We start from the raw sequence: 18,686 nt of genomic DNA, 5'->3' as shown, positions 1-18,686 counted from the left end.
ATTTTTAATAACTTTCCTGGAAAAGCAAAATACCTTTCAGCGGCATAAATTATGGAAGAGTTGGAACAAAGGAATGACACAAAATTGTAAATTTTCACCTTATTTATTTATTTTTATCGTTAGACACTTACATTTACTGGTATGTTTAATGTAGTACTTTAAATTCTTAAATTTATACCATAAATTACTTCAAATTAAAAGCTATGTTCTTTTAAAGGTACATCCATATAAAAAGTTTTATATTTACACAATGGATTTTTTTAAAATTTTTTTCTTTCGATTTTTTCCCACAATTAAAAATGTTCCTCTTTTTGACATTTCGTGTTTCTTGTCAATATTTACAATTTTTTTTTCTTCAATTTCATGGTGGTTCTTGTGATTTTCTTTTATAATTTCTAAATATTTCCACTTTTGCATTCTCTTATTTCAATTTGTTAATTTCTACAACTTTTATTTTTTTCTCTCAAAAATTCTTTAAGTGTTTACTACTTACATTATCTCTTTTTCATCATCTTAAAAGTTAGATTTTTATTCAGAATAACAGACTTAAAAGACTCCCGGAATTCTTTCAGGAATGGATTTAAATGTGTTCGAGCTGTCTCTATTTCGTGTATTTCTTCTTCGGGGTGAAATTCCTTATACTTAATGTAATGTCTAATTATTTTTAGGGATATATTTGCTTTTTCTTGTTTTTTTTTTACAAATTCCGTGATATTTACTATGGTGGTGTCATCAATGTGATTTATTTTCACTATTCGTAAATTACATTTTAAGTTTTAATCTCTTTTTTCAATTCTTATCACATAACGATTTCTTGATGATCTCACACTCTTATCAATTGTTTCTTGTTTTCAAACGTCCAATTTAAAAGTTTTGCAAACACGTGAGAATAAAAGTCCAACAGAAGATTGCACGTGAAGTTGATTGAAGGGGGAAGTTGGAGAATTTCAAGAGCTTTTTCTCAATAAAATAGGTTAGTCCTCTTTTCCTAGGAGAAGTTGCTTTCTGTGTCAACATTCATTTTGTGAGATATATTTTGAGGAAATAAACATTTGACCTTTTACAAATTATGCGCTTTTCAAGATCAGGATTTCAAACAAAAGAAAAGTTCATAGAAACTTATCCGAGCAATAAATTCAAGAGAAACTTGGACAGGTGTAGGAGGTATATGTGTTCTCCAAAATTTCTATTGGCTTTATTTAAATACTTCTAACTTCTGCAGAAATATGTAATTTAAATAAAATCTAGCATTTGAAAGTAAAGAATCTTTTTACCACTTTTAGCCTTTACGTTGATATTGTGAGAAATTTTCATCAAAGAGCATTCTGTAGAGACTTAATGGCTTCTACACATTAGAGCAATTTTTGTCTATATTGAAGAGTTTTTCCTACACAATCGCAGGGAATTTGTTTCAATATGGACATAAAATTCTCTAGCGTGTAGAGGCCATTACGGGTACTCCACAAGAAAATTCTTCAGAATGTTCTATATTGAAAAAAAAAAGATCTCGTAATTAGTAAAGCCCTTTGATTAAGCTCTACCCAAAATAATTTTATCAAGGCTTGTATTAAAACATTTTAATTTGTTATATTTCTTTTCAAATTATTAAATGTTAATCAGAGATGTATGGTTGAAAGTGCTATATCTTCGGACTGCAAAATTTTAATGGGATTTGACAGATGGCTCTTGTTAAAAAAAATTTACATTGGACTAGATATCTAAATATAATATTAAAATGGATCGAATTAATTAAAAACCTATTGAAGAAAATTAGTCGTTCTTAGCTTTTGAGTCGTCAAAAGGTAGCGCGCTTTGCCCTATAGAGGGAGGTGCGGCTACTTTGAGCTGTGGGGCTATATTGTTATACGACTTTTTCGCCTATTTCTAAATGAAGCTGGCCCTTACAATTGTAAGCCTAGATGAGGCTCACTTAAATAAAATTACAAACACTCAGAAGGAAATTGGAGAACTGAAGGTGCCACCCATTTTTCACTTCATGAGAGTGAACCGTCCACTCCACGGCGACTGATGCTCACTCATTGAAGACTGAGGACATTTACCTAGCAATAAAAGCCCCAAAGCAACCTTTCAAGACCCATAAGGATGGTAGGGGTTGGGCGTGTCAAAGGAATGAAGGAATAGGATTGGTGGGTTATGGCCGTCGACTGGGTTGACATGTGTCGAATAGGCCACACGCTCTACACAATTATTTTATTTAGATCCACAATTATTTTGTCTATCTAAATTGCATCATGTTAAAACCCAGTTTCCATTAGAAATATTCGAAAAAATCGTATAACAATATAGCTCCACCTCCCCCTAGGTCTGATTAATACTAATAATTGTATTAAAAAAAATCAATTTCAAAAATTTTTAAATAATAATGGGAACTGATAGCCTTTCCAGCTATTTGATTGGGATATTTTAATTTTACATGGTTCTCTAAGGCCTTGACACATCATAAACCGCTTATTTTAAATGTTCTACAAAGGAGAGTTAGCTACTGATAAAAGTGGATATTATGGATTAATATAATTAAACAAATAAAAATTTGAATTTTTAATCGGGGACAGAATACAATAGTATGGCTTGAATTAAGAAATTATCTATTGCTGCCTTCCCATTCCCATTTTATTTGTGTTACTTTGCATGTATTACGATTTTTTATAATACAAATTTGAAGGAGGGCGTGGCTAATTTTTTAAAAGATTCATTGCAGAAAAAGAATAGAATACAAAAGAATTAAAGAATAGGATAAAACGCGAGTGTTTTCTCCCCAAAGTCTCACAGTATTTGATAATTAAAAACTGAAAATATGTAAATTTTCTAACTGATTGGATTCGACTCCAGGAGTGGGCGTGGCCTAAAATAATTTTGGATAGAGCTTAGTGAGGAATCATAAAACTACTGCCCTGGAAATTCTAGCTTCAGAAGAGCGTTTTACTTTGCAAAATAGTTCCATATTATTTTTTTTTTGAATGGTAATTATAAAAGAATATATAGGGGAAATTAAGACATCTTCGGACGATGTATTTTTTTTCATAATATGTTCCTCAAGGAATCAGACCCTTGGCAAATATATATTTTAATAATATATTTTAGCCAGTCCTATGTCTCACGTTTTCCGAAAGAGCCATTAGTTAAATTAGCAACATGGAAAAAAATTGGTTTTTGATATTTCAGTCGTCTTAAGGTAGAGAGTCGGTCAAATAGGGGAAAGTACTCTCCCTTCGAACATTCATGTCTTCGAAGAAATTATTCAAAAGGACACAGTAAATAATTCGAAATGGTACGTAAAATGTATAGTAATTTGTTGTTAATTTGAATTTAAAATGTTAACTTAAAGAAAATTTACAGAATTAGTAAGATAATTGTGAGGAATTGAAATGAAGTTCAACCTCAAATTAACTGATATCGGGAAAAAGTTAGAGATTTAAGAAGCGTAAAATGTAAAAAATATGCAGTAGAGAAATAGAAATAGAAGAAAATAAATTTATGTAGATCTATAGAAAATTAAATTTGTTAATGAATCAAATTGAAAACCAATCGAATTGAAAAACAAAATTAAATGTATTACTTACCATTTTGTATTATTTACTTGACCTACATCGTTTTGTTATTAACTTTTACTATTTTTCACTTCTCAAAATATTTTAAAAATTCAGAATGTCACAATAAAGCATTATCCATTATAATTAAATATTTATATTCTCATTAAATATTTTATTCTCATTGCCCTCCCTGATTGACAGAAGCTTGTAAACCTCCAGAGCATTCAAAACTATATCCAATCACAAGAAGCGATGGTCATAAATATTTTATGGCATAGTATATTTAATGAAATGTGGATAACCCTTTAAATTCAATATTTTTGTTTAAGCTATAAAAAAACTTCGTAGTCATTATTTGGATTTCCTTGAAAATCTTTTTCTTGATGCTTTTTCTGACTTGAGCAATATTTTTAAATCATTTAGCTTCATCTTTGGAGTCCAAATACTCTGAAATGGTCTTATTAGATTTTTATTGCTTCAAGTGAAAATGAAGAATGAAAAATGCTTTCTATCAACAAAGAATTTTTGTCTTTTGTCTTTTCATGCTGCAACGAATTGTCCTTTCAAAAGCATTCTTTTGCTTGCTTCTTCTGCCAGGACATGGCAGTTTTTTGCTAGTAATATTTACTCTTCTGACTAGTTCCTATGTGTTCTATTACAGCAAATGGGATGGTGAGGGATGTTGTCTAACGAAATTATCTCACATTTTGCCGGAAGTGTTGAAATTAATAATTAATGCTTCATACTTGGAATTTTCGTAGCGTGTTAGTCATAATTAAATTTCCGTTTAATTTATTTCCTTTTTTTATTTTTTGCCACTTTTTGCAAATTACACTTTTTTTTTAATGTTGCGATGAATCAACTTTCTTCTTTATTTACACACTTAAACATTATGATAGTAAACAGTTTACCTATTTCATGTTCTCCCTTCACTTTCTCTCATCTTACGTGCCTCTTCGTTATCTATTAATTTCATTTTGTATTCCTTCTCAAATATATATTAAAAGTCTATATATTTCCAAATTTCATTTTTTTTACTTCTCTAATTATACATTTTTCTTTATACTCACTTTTACAAATTCTTTCATTTCACTGCAACATAAAGGACGCTTTTTTCGGGCGTCTTTCCTGGGATTGTGTATTTAGTTAATCTTATTGGGATTCAAATGGCGGCATGTATTTTATTTGGGGAAAGGTCAACATCGCGTTTTTCGACCACATCTTAACCTATTGATACACGATAAAAAAAATGATTGATTATTAGTCAAATTTTTTACACTATTGCTGTTGTAAATTTACTCATGTGTAATTTTTACTATTGTGAAAATTCTAAGTCATGTACAAAATCATAAGTTTATTTTATTTTATTTCAAGTATTATTTTAATTGGTACAGAAAGGAAAGATTTGTCATCCTTAATAGGCTCCGCCCATAAACTGTTTTTCGCTACGCCCCATTCATGAACTAAGTCAACTGAAACTAAAATGTTAATCGGATTTTTTTCGCAATGCATTGTAACATCTTTCAAGTAAGCTATTCCAAACAACTGCAATCTTTAGCGAATCTCTATCAAATTTGTTCAGAAAAAAATAGGCCACGCCCTCTGCTTTGGATTATTCTAGAGAGCGCCACTTGCTCAAACCCTTTAATAATCTTTGAGATGGTGCAATATAAAGAAAATCTACAGAGAAATATCATACATCACACTTTACCGATTACCAAAAATTTAAATCAATTAATAAATGACTTCGGAAACTGCCTAAAACGTACCGATGCCACACATGTGAAGAGATCGTTACCTCGTGGATAATCTATCTTCTTTATCTATATCTTCAATTATTATTATTTTCAGAAGAGGTTTTCTAGATCATTCCAAAAATTTTTCAAAAGTTTCCATTTTTATCAAATATTTCGAATATTGAATTTATTCTAGAAAGTCTTTTAGAGGGCGTGGTCTATTTTTTATGACAATGTTCTCTGAGTCACTTTTCATATTGCATGTGATAGGATCTCTGAAATCGTAACAGTGCCGTAATTAAATATTCGAAATTTAAAAATTTAAAGATTAGCCACAAATTCATGAAAGAGGCGTGGTTAAAATTGGGAGGAGCTCGCTTGGAATGTCAAATAATATCTCTCTATTAAAGATTAGGGAATTTAATTTGAACCAGATACATTATATTTACACCCTTGATTTTTACCGAAACTTATTTATTGAGTTTATTGACCACATTACACGATTTTAGTTTACACAAAGTTTTGAGTAAGTTTACAACAATAAACTTAGTGTAAAGAATTAATTAATAATTATCATTGTTTTTACTGTGTTTAGCTGGGGATATCACGATGAAAATATGTGATGGGAAAGGTAAAGTTTTCCATAGCTCTTTTGTATTAATCTATTCGACAAACAGGATATACTTCTAAAAAAAGAGGATAAAAGAAGGATTTTGCAAATTTTAGAACTCTCATTCCGACATACTTTCTAAAAATGTACTTATTCTCGGTCACGTGAAGTGTAGAGTTGTTTGGTAAATTCTCACACGTGAGTGATGGTGTGGGTGGCCAGGAGGAGTGTCATGAGACCCAGGAGAATGTGCTGACTGAGAGAGAGTGTTCTCATGGCAATTGTGCTTCCTCTACTCCGTGACGTTGAACTTGCCACAAGCTCCATATCCTCCAATCGTGGTTCTGTAGAACTTCGTTGTGTGTAGAATTGAAATATGTCACTCACCTGCAAAGTAGATTAATGCCCTTACATTAATTCTACTATTGAAAAACACTCTGTGACTTATTACTATTTAATGCGCCACTCTAGATAGGATTACATCCGCTGGAAAACGTGATTAATTATATTAAAGAATTTAAAGACATGATTTACAAAGTAAAATATGATTAGCAAATAATCCCACAATTTTCCAAAAAAAGCATTTCTATTATGCTTTCCCATCCTCTTAATTAATTTCATTAATTTAATTGTTAAGATTGAGTCTTTTGTGGCATCTTTTGCACATTTTGCATTCAGAAAAGTTTTCTGTAAACAAACAATTTACACTCCACATAATTGTATCAAGAAGAATATATAATCTTGAATTCCAAACTTTATGTTTCTGAATAAAAGTCAGTATAGCTTGAAATGCCAAATTATATTCCTCTGCGACGTAAAATTAATTGCCAGCTGTCTCACATGCGATACGAAAGTTTAGATCTTTGACTTTTATAATTGACAAGCAAAATTAAAATGGAAATGGAAATAAATTTTACATTTTTTACATAATTGATGCTCTTACATTAAAGTTTTCAGGAGAATTAACAAAGATTTTGCGGTAAATTTATAGATATGCTTTATCTTTTAAATAAATAAACTGCTCGGAGGAACTCAGTATTTTGAAATATCGCGTTGTAATTTTCGTTAAAAATTTAAATATATTTGAATCTCACAACGATTTCCGTGACACTTTCGATTGATCATCTGTCAAAATATCTATATCGCTCCTTGGAAATTACAAGGGGCCAACTCACTTTTTGGCGATTTTGAGGTTTTAATGCACTCAGGCAGAGAATTTATTAAAATTTCAGATGATATGAGTCAATAAATTTCGTTATTAGAAAAGTTTTTCAAAATTTTACTCTTTATGATTGCTTGCGCGGTTTTGTTTGAAGTCAAGAGGCACAAAATAGATTTGTCGTTCAAATTTTTGTGAAACAGGGCACTAACTCAAGCAAGTTGATCCTTTGTCATTTTAATTTCATGAAAATTTGTGCATCATTTAGAATGACAAAGAGCTAACTCATAAAAAAAAACATATTTTGAAAGGTAAAAATATGTATGTTTCGATGTTTATAATAATGCTCATAAAAATAGAAAAGTATTAAATTATTTTTATTAACATACTTAATAGAGATAATTATTTATACAAAGTTGAATCTTTCATGCTGTCTCCTGAAAAATGGCTCAGATTGAGTTGGCCCCTTGTAATTTCCAAGGAGCGATATATTTGTTATCAGTTAAGACATTGTAAACATTCCATTTGGTGCTTAACTGTGCTATTCCATTGAACATATGGAAAGGGAAAATCTTTCATCTGAACAATTTTAGTACGTGTCTGTCCTCATGTGCTTTTGCATAATGGTGCTATTACAATAAAAAATAAACCTGTTTTTAGCACTTTACTCTTTTCAAGTGCTTCTACATAAATAATCAACTCTTCTTTGTTTGATTCACGCCACGACTTATTTGATGGTTCTAGAAAACGGCGAAAACTGGAGAAAACAATAGAGACGCAGGTTTGTTCCTGCAAAGAAAAGTCGATAATGCAGAAGCACTTGAGAGCAGTTATACGCTAAACAGAATGTTCATTTTTTAATGGAATAGCACTATAATTGAATTTTTGTGTCGGATTATCACCTTGTTGTATTCCAAAACCACGAAATAGTCGTGACAGGAACCTACAGAAGAAAGTCACACAGAGCACAGAAGCACATGAGGACAGTCATGTACTATAATAAATGTTCAGGAGAAAGATATACCCTTTTCACTTTTAAAACGAAATCAATCGAATCATTTTCTAAAAGTCGATTTTGTGGAGATTCTCAAAATTGCTGGGGGCAAATTTTGTCAGTCTCTGGATAATTTGTGACGGTTTACTCTCGCAAACGCTAAAAATATCAAATAGACATATTTTTATAAGAAATTTATTCCTCTACAACTTTGTGAAAGATAATTTTTCTCTATCTTAACGAGAAATGTGCTTAAATTTAGCTAATCAGTATTGATATTTTCTGTAAGACAAATATTCCAAAAATAGGGCTCAAAATTTCATTATTTTTTATTTTACATGATCCTTCCTTCAATCCCTTGCAACTCTGTAAGTTTAAGAAGGTTCATGAAGGCTATCTATAATAAAAATTTCAAGCCTCAGTCCCTTTTATTTTAGAAAATAGTGAATATTGAAATTTTCGTTTTGAAAAAATTTGTCAAAGTCTCCCCTAGACTTTATCTTAAGGGAAGTGTTAGAAAAAGTTCTAAAAACTTTAACTTTAAAAATTCAATTCTCAAAATTTCAGAAAATGATGTTTGAAAATTTTTCGCTTCTTTTTCATATCTCTTGCAAAACCTGTTGGATAAGTTCATCCATCTTACTTTTGATGATTCTTTTATTTTTCATCTAAAAATATTCGCGTAATATCTCTAAAATACTCTAGATAACATAATTAAAATATTTCATAAACTCTATTATGGTAAGTGTGCCAAATTCCGGCCAGGTTGCAATTTCGGCCTCCTTTTTTGTTCTTCGAATTTTTCATGATTTTTAGTTTTTACATGTTCTAAAGATTATAAAATGCAAAAAATAACTAAAAATGTAGCTTCGACAAACGAGATGACGTGAAAAAGGCATTGGAAGAAGAATTCCTGAAGGGCAAGGAACTATAAGAATGAAGGTGTCCGAAATAGGACACTAAAGCTATGTCTTATATTTTTATTCATTTTAAAATGTATTAAGAATGATTTTAGAGTAAATAAAGACGATAAACTGTCTACAAGGTTCCAAGCAACACTCCTTAAGTAGAAGGAATAAAAAAAATCAATTTCTATTAAAGATATTACATTTCAAACTTGAGACTTTGGCGCTTGCATGCAACTATGCCGAAATTTGGCACACTTACCCTATCACTGAGAAAAAAAGAGGGTGCGATTAACTTTTTTTTCCTCATAACATTAACGCTTTTTAGGTGTAAAAATATATCAACATTTTTTAATGTTAATTTTACCCTTAAAAAGGTGTAATGAAAAAGGATAACTTTAACCCCCAATACACCTAAAAAGGGTAATATTTACACCGATTTCGGATCAATACTGCAGGGTAAAATAAACATTTCCGGAATGTTATTTTAACTTTTTCGGATTTCTCTCAGTCAGTGATTATACCTTCGATATAAGTTTTTTCCAAACTGTTCAAAATTTATTATTTTACTGCTCGTTTGTATCTTTTGTCATAATTTTAGTTAATCTTATATTTAGAAAGCGTGACTTAAAATATTTTCAAACGGGATGACTTTCTCAAGACGTCAAAAGCTCTAATACTTACAACATAGGACATTTCGAAAAAATACATCCTTGCTCCTTACGTAATAAAACTGGAATGTTAACCCTTTATAACCAATTTATAACAGAGGTGTTCAAGAAGCGTTTGAAACCAAACAAATGTCAAATGAAACTTGTACGTCAATGGTCATAATGCTACCTGAACAAACTTATTTTGACGTTTATTCGGTTTCAAACGGTTCTTACACACCCCTGCTTTATGAATTGTGTTTGGTCCTTATGTGATCAAAGGCATTTTTTTACTTCTAAATAATTAAATTATATTAAATTCCTTGTACAAACTACTTCTTGTGGCCTTACCAAATAAAGACAAAGTAGGGTAAGATGGGGTAATTTGGAATCATGTCTAATTTGGAAGTTTAGATTTCGTAACAGTTCTAAATGGCAAAAGGAGAAAAACAACAGAGAAGTATTCTTGAATGTAAAGCCTTGTACTTATTCGTGGTTTTCTTTTTCTCTTTCAGCATCTGAAACAGTGAGAAAATTTCAAAATTCCAAAATAGACATGATTCCGAATTACCCCATCTTACTCTATTTTTCCGGTATTATGTGTATTTTTCTACAGAAGTCGATATATAAACCTTAAGACAATAATTTTTGTGAGTAATGGTATGCTGTTTTGAATAAACTACTAAAAAAAATGTTTATAATTTTCGATCATGCACTGTTTCATTCAATTGAAGTATTTATTAAAAAGGGATAATATCTAAGGCAAACACTTGGCATTTTGTTTGCTGAGTAAAGCGCTTGAACATTAGTTTTTTTCTCTGACTACGTATCATTAATTTAATCTGTTTATATAATATTGATTCATTTTATATCAGGAAAATAGCATTTTTTCTCAATAATTGGCTCTCAAATTCTCGTAGTCCAGGAAGAGGATATTATTATTTGCAATGTTTATCAACAATCCCTAGAATGATATTGTCCCATATTTTCCATATTCCAATAAAGTAGTGGAACTACTTAGTGACGGTACAAACTTTAATACTCTCTTGAATTACTTAGCGACTTTTCAATATTGTCGCATTTAGTAATAGCAAACTTAAATAGATTGAGCAGTATTTTAAATTGTAATCTTCAAGTTTCATAAAATTGAATAGGAATCTAATGAAAATAAAAAAAATATATTTAAGGACGAGGACTGGCTCTAAGTGAGACCAATACTCTATATAAGTGAATTTTCCAAGTTGTTTTCCTTCGGACTTTTTATAAAATCAATTTGTCTGCTGAATTTATCATTTCTCCCTGAGAGAGATTATACTTTGTAGCCCTTAGGTGATGTTTTTCTCAATCTTGCGAGAAAATTGTATGACACTATCACCACAAGAGTCTTGTTGTTTTGCTGTTACCATTTGAAAAGCGGGTCGCAAACAGAGCAAAAGTGTCTTAAATGTTAGGAAGAGAGATGTTCAATGTGTGAAGATGTTTTGTGGGAAAGGAAAGAAGTTTAATGCTAGTCCCAGAGACAATTTGAGACAGTCTATGTGGTATTTCTGTGGAAGCATAAATCCCTATGAGAATGATGTAGCTTCGAGGAGGATTTTTGGGGAGAAAGTGGGTCGAGCTTTCTAGCGCTAGGGAATTGAAGCGCCAAGGAGTCTTTGGGAGGTGTAGCAGGTATTTCTGGGTAAATCAGGATAAACATTAGTGCATTACCTCATTCCATCCGTATCGATTTTTGGCTTGAACAATCCCCTCATAGACGGAGGATGGCTGAAGACCACGCAGGTGGAAGGACATGATGTGTTCACTGGGCTCTGGCGAAGACCTAGGCGTTGGAGTTAGGATCACGTCATGCCATCGGCCTGGATGCTGGAATGTGTCGTTCATCTGCTCAGACGGTTTGGAAGATTAATGAGCAGGATAAGTTCATTTTTTCCGTCAATCCCAGTGTCAATAATTCATCCAACGAAGATATATCCAAGAGTAGAGGTGGTGTAAGTGATTAAAAAAAGAGGAATGAGGTATTAATCAATATGAATGTCTATGAAATGTTGGTCGAAAGTGATTTGTTTGCTTATAAGGAGGTGAAAGAAACTTGTATGCGCACTAACCAGCAACTTCCTGTACAGAAGGCGAACTTCTTGCAGCGGTGGGTAGCTCATTACCTTCCATGTCATGTTGTATGAGTCTACAAACCTACTCCATGGAGCCGATATAAACTCAGCGGGTCCAGGACGACCAGACACTTCCATGTACTTCTTGGCACGCCCCAGGGAGTTGTCAGCTACACAGCTACAATATTTAAAACATGAACAATCTTACTATACAAGTCTCTCTGTAAAATCTCAATATTAATCTCTGCTTATTTCTTTTTTAAACTCAATGGAATTATGATTTTATCCAAAGTTTTCAAAAAGTTCACCTTCATTTTGCAAAATATCCAACTACTTATTTCAATCACTGAAGCAAAATCATAATCCCAACAACTTGTGGTATCTCTCAAATGCAATGTACTTTTACTTGAATATGTTCAGAAATATTTCTCACAAGTTCACTCAACTTCTCTGACTAGTTGATAACATTCTCCTAACTCACCAAAATTGGTTCTAATTCTTTAATAGCATTGACGGGAAGCTTCGGAAGTCTTCAAACTGTGTTAATTAATTAGTGTTTCGAAGAATTTTGTGTTAGGGAAAATTACCTCTGATATACAAATTAATATATAGTACTTTTTATCGTGTTTTGGAAACATGCTGTCATAATTGTTACGTTAAATAATTTAGAAAACTTTTTAATTGGAATTTTGTCATGTATAAACTATATACCAAAGCCATTAGCAATATAAATTATCATGTATAAAATGTTTTCTAACGATATGGAGCATAATGATTACATAGGTATTTCTTCAAACAATTTTCCAAGCAAAAAAGATGTAACTTTAACTTTATTGTTATAATTTATGTTCTTAACAAAGTTTATTCCGAACTGTGTAGAGGAGAGTAAGGCTGAATTTGCAAGTTAATTTTAAGAGAATATGTAGACCATTGAACATTAGACTTGAAGAGTGATTTTACTCCTAAATCTTTAACTAAGAATTTTTTTTAAATTAATAAAAAAAAACAGTGATAAAAATAATTTTATACCCAATACACACTTGGAGGATTATAGCGAATAGTAGGGCCATTTTATCTCAGAAAAGATCTATTTCAGACGATTTTCTAAGATATACCATTCGTATTCACAAAATACTATATCATTACAGGGATTACAGGTATAAAGGTGAAAGTGGTTAAGTCTACAGGTTAGTAGAGTCCCGTTGAAACGGGTGTGGCCACTCAATTGGTCAAATGGTATAGCACTAGTTCTATGATACAAGTGTCCCGGGTTCGAGTTCGAATCCCTTTAGAGCTTTAGACTACCAGGATTTTTCTGGGGCTAAATGTGTACGAATTGCATTCAGTAAAATTCACTGTACTTGATTTCACTGGATAGGGACTGACAACTCCATCCCTGTATAAGAAAAAACCAATAGGGGAAACTGGGGCACCACCAAACACGGGGTAGCACCAAACACTAATTTTTATTCCTAGAATACTTGGACTACCTCTACCATTTTTCAGTGGACAAGCATCCCTATAATACCTATAAATTCCTATCAGTCTTGTCCTCTGAAGTCAAATATCTGATTAAAAACTCGCACTGTTTGGTGGTACCCCGTGTTCGGTGGTGCCCCATTTTACCCTAATGGATGTCCCGAACTTCCCTTTTGGGAAGGCCTAAGTTCCTCTATGGTACGCTGTGCCACTATCAAGGGTATATTAGGGTCGGAAGTGGTGTGCATCTGAAAAATGAAGTGTTTGGAAGTCTGGAAGTGGGAGTGTCCGAAAATAAAGTCTTCTCTGTTTAATTCCGAATTTTACAGATTATACTCTACTTTTAGTTCAGATTTTAAATTCGAGTGGCAATAATACGTAAGGAACAAAAAGGTGTCTTTGTAGTATTTAATGTTAGTCGAATTTTGGAAAATCCTAAATGATGGACTTCCACAAAAAAAGCATTTTGGGTTTTTTTTATTTAGATCATGTTTAAATGACTGAAAAGTGACTTGAAAAATTTCGATATAGAGATTTATTCTTGAAAAGATCAACTTTATTTTAAATGGTCTCTAACATTAATGTCAATATTGTGGGTATTCGAGTGGAAGACAATTGAAGAGATTGAAGAGATTATTAAGATTTTGGAAAACAATAATTCGATCGACTTTCGCCATTTAGAAAAGCTTGGATTTGCTTAAAAGTTTGATACATGGGTGCCACATCTTTTCACTGAAAGGAATAAGAGGAACTGTATTACGGGTTATTACGGTACTTTTTAGTTGTAACTTTAATCAAAGACTGCTCTATCCAATTCCGGATTAGGGGAAAACGTGCTACCTTCGGACGATTTATGCTTCGCACAAATAAATTTTTTCAATGTGTTATAAATGAATTTGGCCCATTATATTATTATATTTTAATAGCTAGTCCAATGCCGCAAATTTTCAGAAAAGAGCTATGGCTGAAATTCATGAGGAACTTAGTGAGAAAAATTAATTGTGCGAAGCTTGAGTCGTCCGAAGGTAGCGCGCTTTCTCCAGGAGGATTTCCCGGATCCTGTGCTGTGGTTGAACGGGTATGAAGCCTTTGGGGTTAACGGGAGTGAAATAAGAGCGTGGTGGTACATAGTGTTCCGAGAATAACCCTAAAAACAACATTTCACTGATCTGACCGCTATGCTGTCGGATGATCTATTTTTCAAAGTAAATTAAATAACTTTTTAAAATGTGACAAGAAACTTTTAGCCGATAAAAATGATCAACTTTTGGAAAACAATTATTTTTAATACGATCTTAAATAAATTTTTTTTGAAATACATAAATAATATTATATATATGGATTACGGGCAACTCATTTGCAAAAAGAAAAATTTTAAAAAGCACTTTTTCATCATTTTTTCCACCAGATTTCTCGTATATAACTTTGTCAAGAAATTTTTAGCCAATTTTGTACTTCTGAAATGCTAAATTAGTTGTAGCACTCGTACTTTTGGTGTCTTATAGACTTTCCAAAACAATTTTAATAAATTAGAAACGACAATACATTTTTTGAGACCTATTTTCCAGAAGCAACTTCACTTGTCTGTTATGGCCTCTACACACTAGAGAAATGTATGTCCATATTGAAGCAACTTGCCTACGTTTGTGTAGGAAAAACTCTAAAATATGGACATATTTTTCTCTAGTATGTAGAGGCCATTAGAAAATTCCATAGAAAGAAATACTGTTGGTCATAAAATACAGATAATAATAAAATATCGTTAGTATGCAAGAATATCTGCTGCAAGAAATTCAAAATATTAAGAAAAATATTTAAAGAAAATACATGTAAAAATAAATTACTTAAGAATTTTTTAAGGTTTCTCAATTATATTTTTCATAATATTAAACAAATTATTGATTTCTAAGTATGAGAAGTGCATGAAATGCAAGAGGTGCTGGAAGTATTGCAGCATTTTCGGGAGTTTTCCGAAATGCTGGAAGTGTAGAGGCTCCTCCATATAAATTGTGGAAGTGTCTGGAAGTGGTGTACACATTTTCATCCTAATATCTCCCCCTTGGCCACCATTATTATTATTATTATTATTATTATTACTGAAAAAGATGTTCAAGAATCTCGGGGTGTTATTCACGAGTAATGGTAAAATGTACGCAGAATTCTCATCGCGCATAAGGAAGGCTTCTGTTGTGATGAGGGAACTTGGCAGAAGCGTGGTGAGGAAGGCCGAGCTCAGTCGTTCGGCTAAATTAACGGTTTTCAAAGATGTGTTCATTTCTATCTTTACTTACGGTCGTGAGAATTGTGGGATTTGGGTAATGACCGAAGATCGCGACTTCAACGCTGCCGTGATTAGGTACTTCCGGGCGGATAAGGCAAACACTCTTCGAGATCGAGCGAGAAATGTAGCCGTTCATAAGGAGTTAAGAGGCGAGGAATTGCTTCTTTAAGTTGAGAAATCACAACTTCGATGGTATGGTCATGTTCAGTGCATGAGTGAAGAAAGATTCTCGGAATCCTAAAGGCATCGACATCGGGGCCGTCTTGCGACAAGATGGCTAAATCAAATCGACAGGATCGAGAGACGTGGACTGATTAATTGCATGTCCTAGGCCCACAACCCCGATATGGATGACCGGTTGAAAACGATGATCATGATGATGCTGTTCTTTAAGGATGGAGGGGTGCTTAGAAGTAGCCCAGTAATTTCGAGTGCATTGAGAATAATTTTTGAATTTTTGAAACTAAGATAAAGTGCCCCTGATCTAACATTATAATAGGTCAATCATTCCATGAATAATACGAACCAGTGACAAATTCATAGAAATTGACGAAATTGACCATTAAACATTCAAAAATTGACCCACCGCCCAGTCGAGTGAGAGTACTTTACCTTATTTGCAATATAACAAGTTTAAACTAGTATAATTCGTGATAAGGATCCCTGTGCATTTGAACCATTTAAAACCGGACATTGAATAGAGAATCACTCTAATGTTTGCAGTGAAAGTGTAAATTTGTATATAGCAAAATTGTAGTATATTGAAACATGAATGCATGAAAGCTCCCTTCAATGAGACTAGTTTGAATTGGTGGCCCCTGTATTTGCATTTGAGAGCCACAAATTGGTGAAAATGGTTCCTCTTTTGTTGATTTAAACTCACCTGTAATTACCAAAGTCCTCCGATTGTACATGCCTTATGCTGAGAGTATGTTTATTGCCCCGAGATGACATCACACGCCTGTCTGTGGGCTGAATTGGGAAGGAATTCTGGAACCAGGACACCTGAAACCAAGGTGAAAAAGAGGACATGAAAAAAATTATTTATTCATTCGTGCTTTTGTTCTATCGTGCTCTCATCCTCACAGGAAAAATTTGTCATGCCTGTAGAGTTGCCACGTAAAGGGAGGACTCAGGTGTCTGCCCAGGTTTTGGTGAGAGAGTGAATTGAAGTGGGTTCAGAGTGTGATTCATAAGACTAAAAAAAAACCCTTTTTTATCCATTTTCCCACACTCTCTATCTCACTCTCACTCTCTTGACGATATTATCTCGGAAAACTTTCATCATTCACCCCAAACCTCATCGACAAAGTATAACACTTTGGTGGTTCACTTAGAAGCAACCGCACTGACAACATTTTACCACTTCTTCGGCTCTTCCCTCACACGTGAAGCCTTTGAATATCAGTCTCCTTGGGGAATTTTGGGGGGGGTGGGGGGTCGACAGGCAGGGTGGGTCTGTGGAGTGATAATCGGGTGATGGAGGGAGAGGAAGAGATCCCCAAATACAAAGTGATTTAAAGGAGCTGAAGTAAGAGCAACCCTTACTAAAAGCACTTTCTCGATGTATAGACTCTCGGAGACTCCAGGCACCGACAAGTTGAACACCCCCCAGAATATTTTAGCCTGTCTCTGGGTGCCCCATTCCGGAAGGGAGATGGAGAATGAGCTGATGGTGTGCGGAGGGCGTAGGACCGAATTGCAATATTTTGGTACACATCAGCTCTAGTGAATAATTCAACAGTGCTCTTATCCGGACGAGCGGTTTGGGGGATGAATATCACAAGTGGAACCCAAGTGTGGGAAAAGGGTGGTTGAATATATCTTGTGTATGTTTCAACACTTAAGTCATTGCTGACTTAACTTGAATTTCTCTCATTTACCATATCTTCCTACCTTATATTCCCAGTGACTGACTAGGAGCATTTGGGCAAAAGTGCCCTTTTTCCTTTCAATTGAGGTCACGCGATAAAACTGCTTTTTGGACTTTAATGACTGTGAGAATCATCCTGTAGACATTTTCCATCCATTCAACCAGGGAGAAGATTCTCTTCTCTCCACTATCAATTCACATACTACCCCAGCACACATGTGAACCATTAGCATTCAATTAAACTTTCAATTGTGGGTGGAATTTACAATTTCACCAATTCTCATACAGTCACCACCCCAACAAACTCTGTCGCAGAAAGTTTTCAACCCCAAGACAGCACTGCTTGATGGAAATTGTTGATGTTCATTTTACTATTATGCTTTCAGAGCTGTCCGCTATGTAGATTATCAAATCTAGATGATTATAGAGGATACGTCTAGATAGTAACTGTGTAAACTATCCTGGATATTTTCCTCACAAAGTTAAAAAAAAGTGTTAAGTGCAGATAAGCTGATGTATTAGACAGAGTGGCGGCTTAAGCTTAAAGGTAGTTTAACATAATTATATTCGAAATACTGATTAGACCATTATTACCATTATTACAGTAGACTCTCTCTCAATTGGGCATTTGAGGCAAAATGTCATCCGGTTTATCGATAGATCTGGGCGTCAAAGCCTTTGTAAATTCCACAAAAAGCGCTCAATTATAAAGAATTACGATAAAATAGGTAGAATTACAGTAAGTTTGAGCAAATTAGCTTCATAATTAAACGTGAAAATTGTCAACAACATTTTACGCCCGTTTGAAAAACAGCCGATTGAGCGAGAGTCTACTGTATCAGTTTCCCACTCATTGCTTAAGCCGTAAGTCTGGCCAGAGCATTATTGTAGATTATGTTCTTTACTGGAGCCTCAAGTGGGTCAGTGGATACAGTAGTGGTTCTATGACTGTGAGGTCTCGGGTTCAAAGCTGAGCCGAAGCAGAAAAAGATTTCTCATGCCATATCGGCTTTGAATTCGTCCAGTGAATGAATGAATAGTAATGCCAATGGTGCATATTGGCAAAAAAGTGAACCGCCTAAACAATGAGGCTGGTACGAGAACGAGTTTCGACATGAAAGTGATACTTCAGTCGATACAAACATTCACTGTCACTGATCCAAACACACACCGAGAAGGGATGCTGTGATATAGTAGCAGCACTCGTTGCCCACAGAGCTGTGATATGGTGTGGCTACCCGTATCGGAGGATAAGATAGAATTGGAGTGGGTCAGCATAAGGGGCCCAATTGTGGCCTGGATGCAAAATCCGAAAATCTGGATGCAATATCCGAAAT

At 33.5% G+C, this 18,686-nt stretch overlaps 1 protein-coding gene across 4 annotated transcripts in view; it reads right to left on the bottom strand.

The window, feature by feature from the left end:
* Positions 1-680: 680 nt before the first annotated feature.
* The window catches only part of LOC129799659 (protein amalgam), a 304,732-nt gene continuing 286,726 nt past the window's right edge, over positions 681-18,686 (bottom strand). For 2 of the 4 annotated variants that reach the window (XM_055843764.1, XM_055843762.1), the window contains 5 exons: positions 16,360-16,481; positions 11,714-11,894; positions 11,316-11,489; positions 6,048-6,284; positions 681-5,973 (listed from right to left, as the gene is read on the bottom strand). In XM_055843764.1, coding sequence (XP_055699739.1) covers positions 6,090-6,284; positions 11,316-11,489; positions 11,714-11,894; positions 16,360-16,481 — 672 coding nt within the window. In that variant the 3' untranslated portion in view covers positions 681-5,973; positions 6,048-6,089. Of the gene's footprint in view, positions 6,285-11,315; positions 11,490-11,713; positions 11,895-16,359; positions 16,482-18,686 lie in introns of all 4 variants that reach the window. The other 2 variants (XM_055843763.1, XM_055843761.1) reach the window with 1 other exon arrangement.

The sequence above is a fragment of the Phlebotomus papatasi genome, chromosome 1 (genome assembly GCF_024763615.1).
Source record: "Phlebotomus papatasi isolate M1 chromosome 1, Ppap_2.1, whole genome shotgun sequence".
In the NCBI taxonomy this organism is placed as follows: Eukaryota; Metazoa; Arthropoda; class Insecta; order Diptera; family Psychodidae; genus Phlebotomus; species Phlebotomus papatasi.
This window is presented reverse-complemented; position numbering and strand designations above follow the sequence as displayed.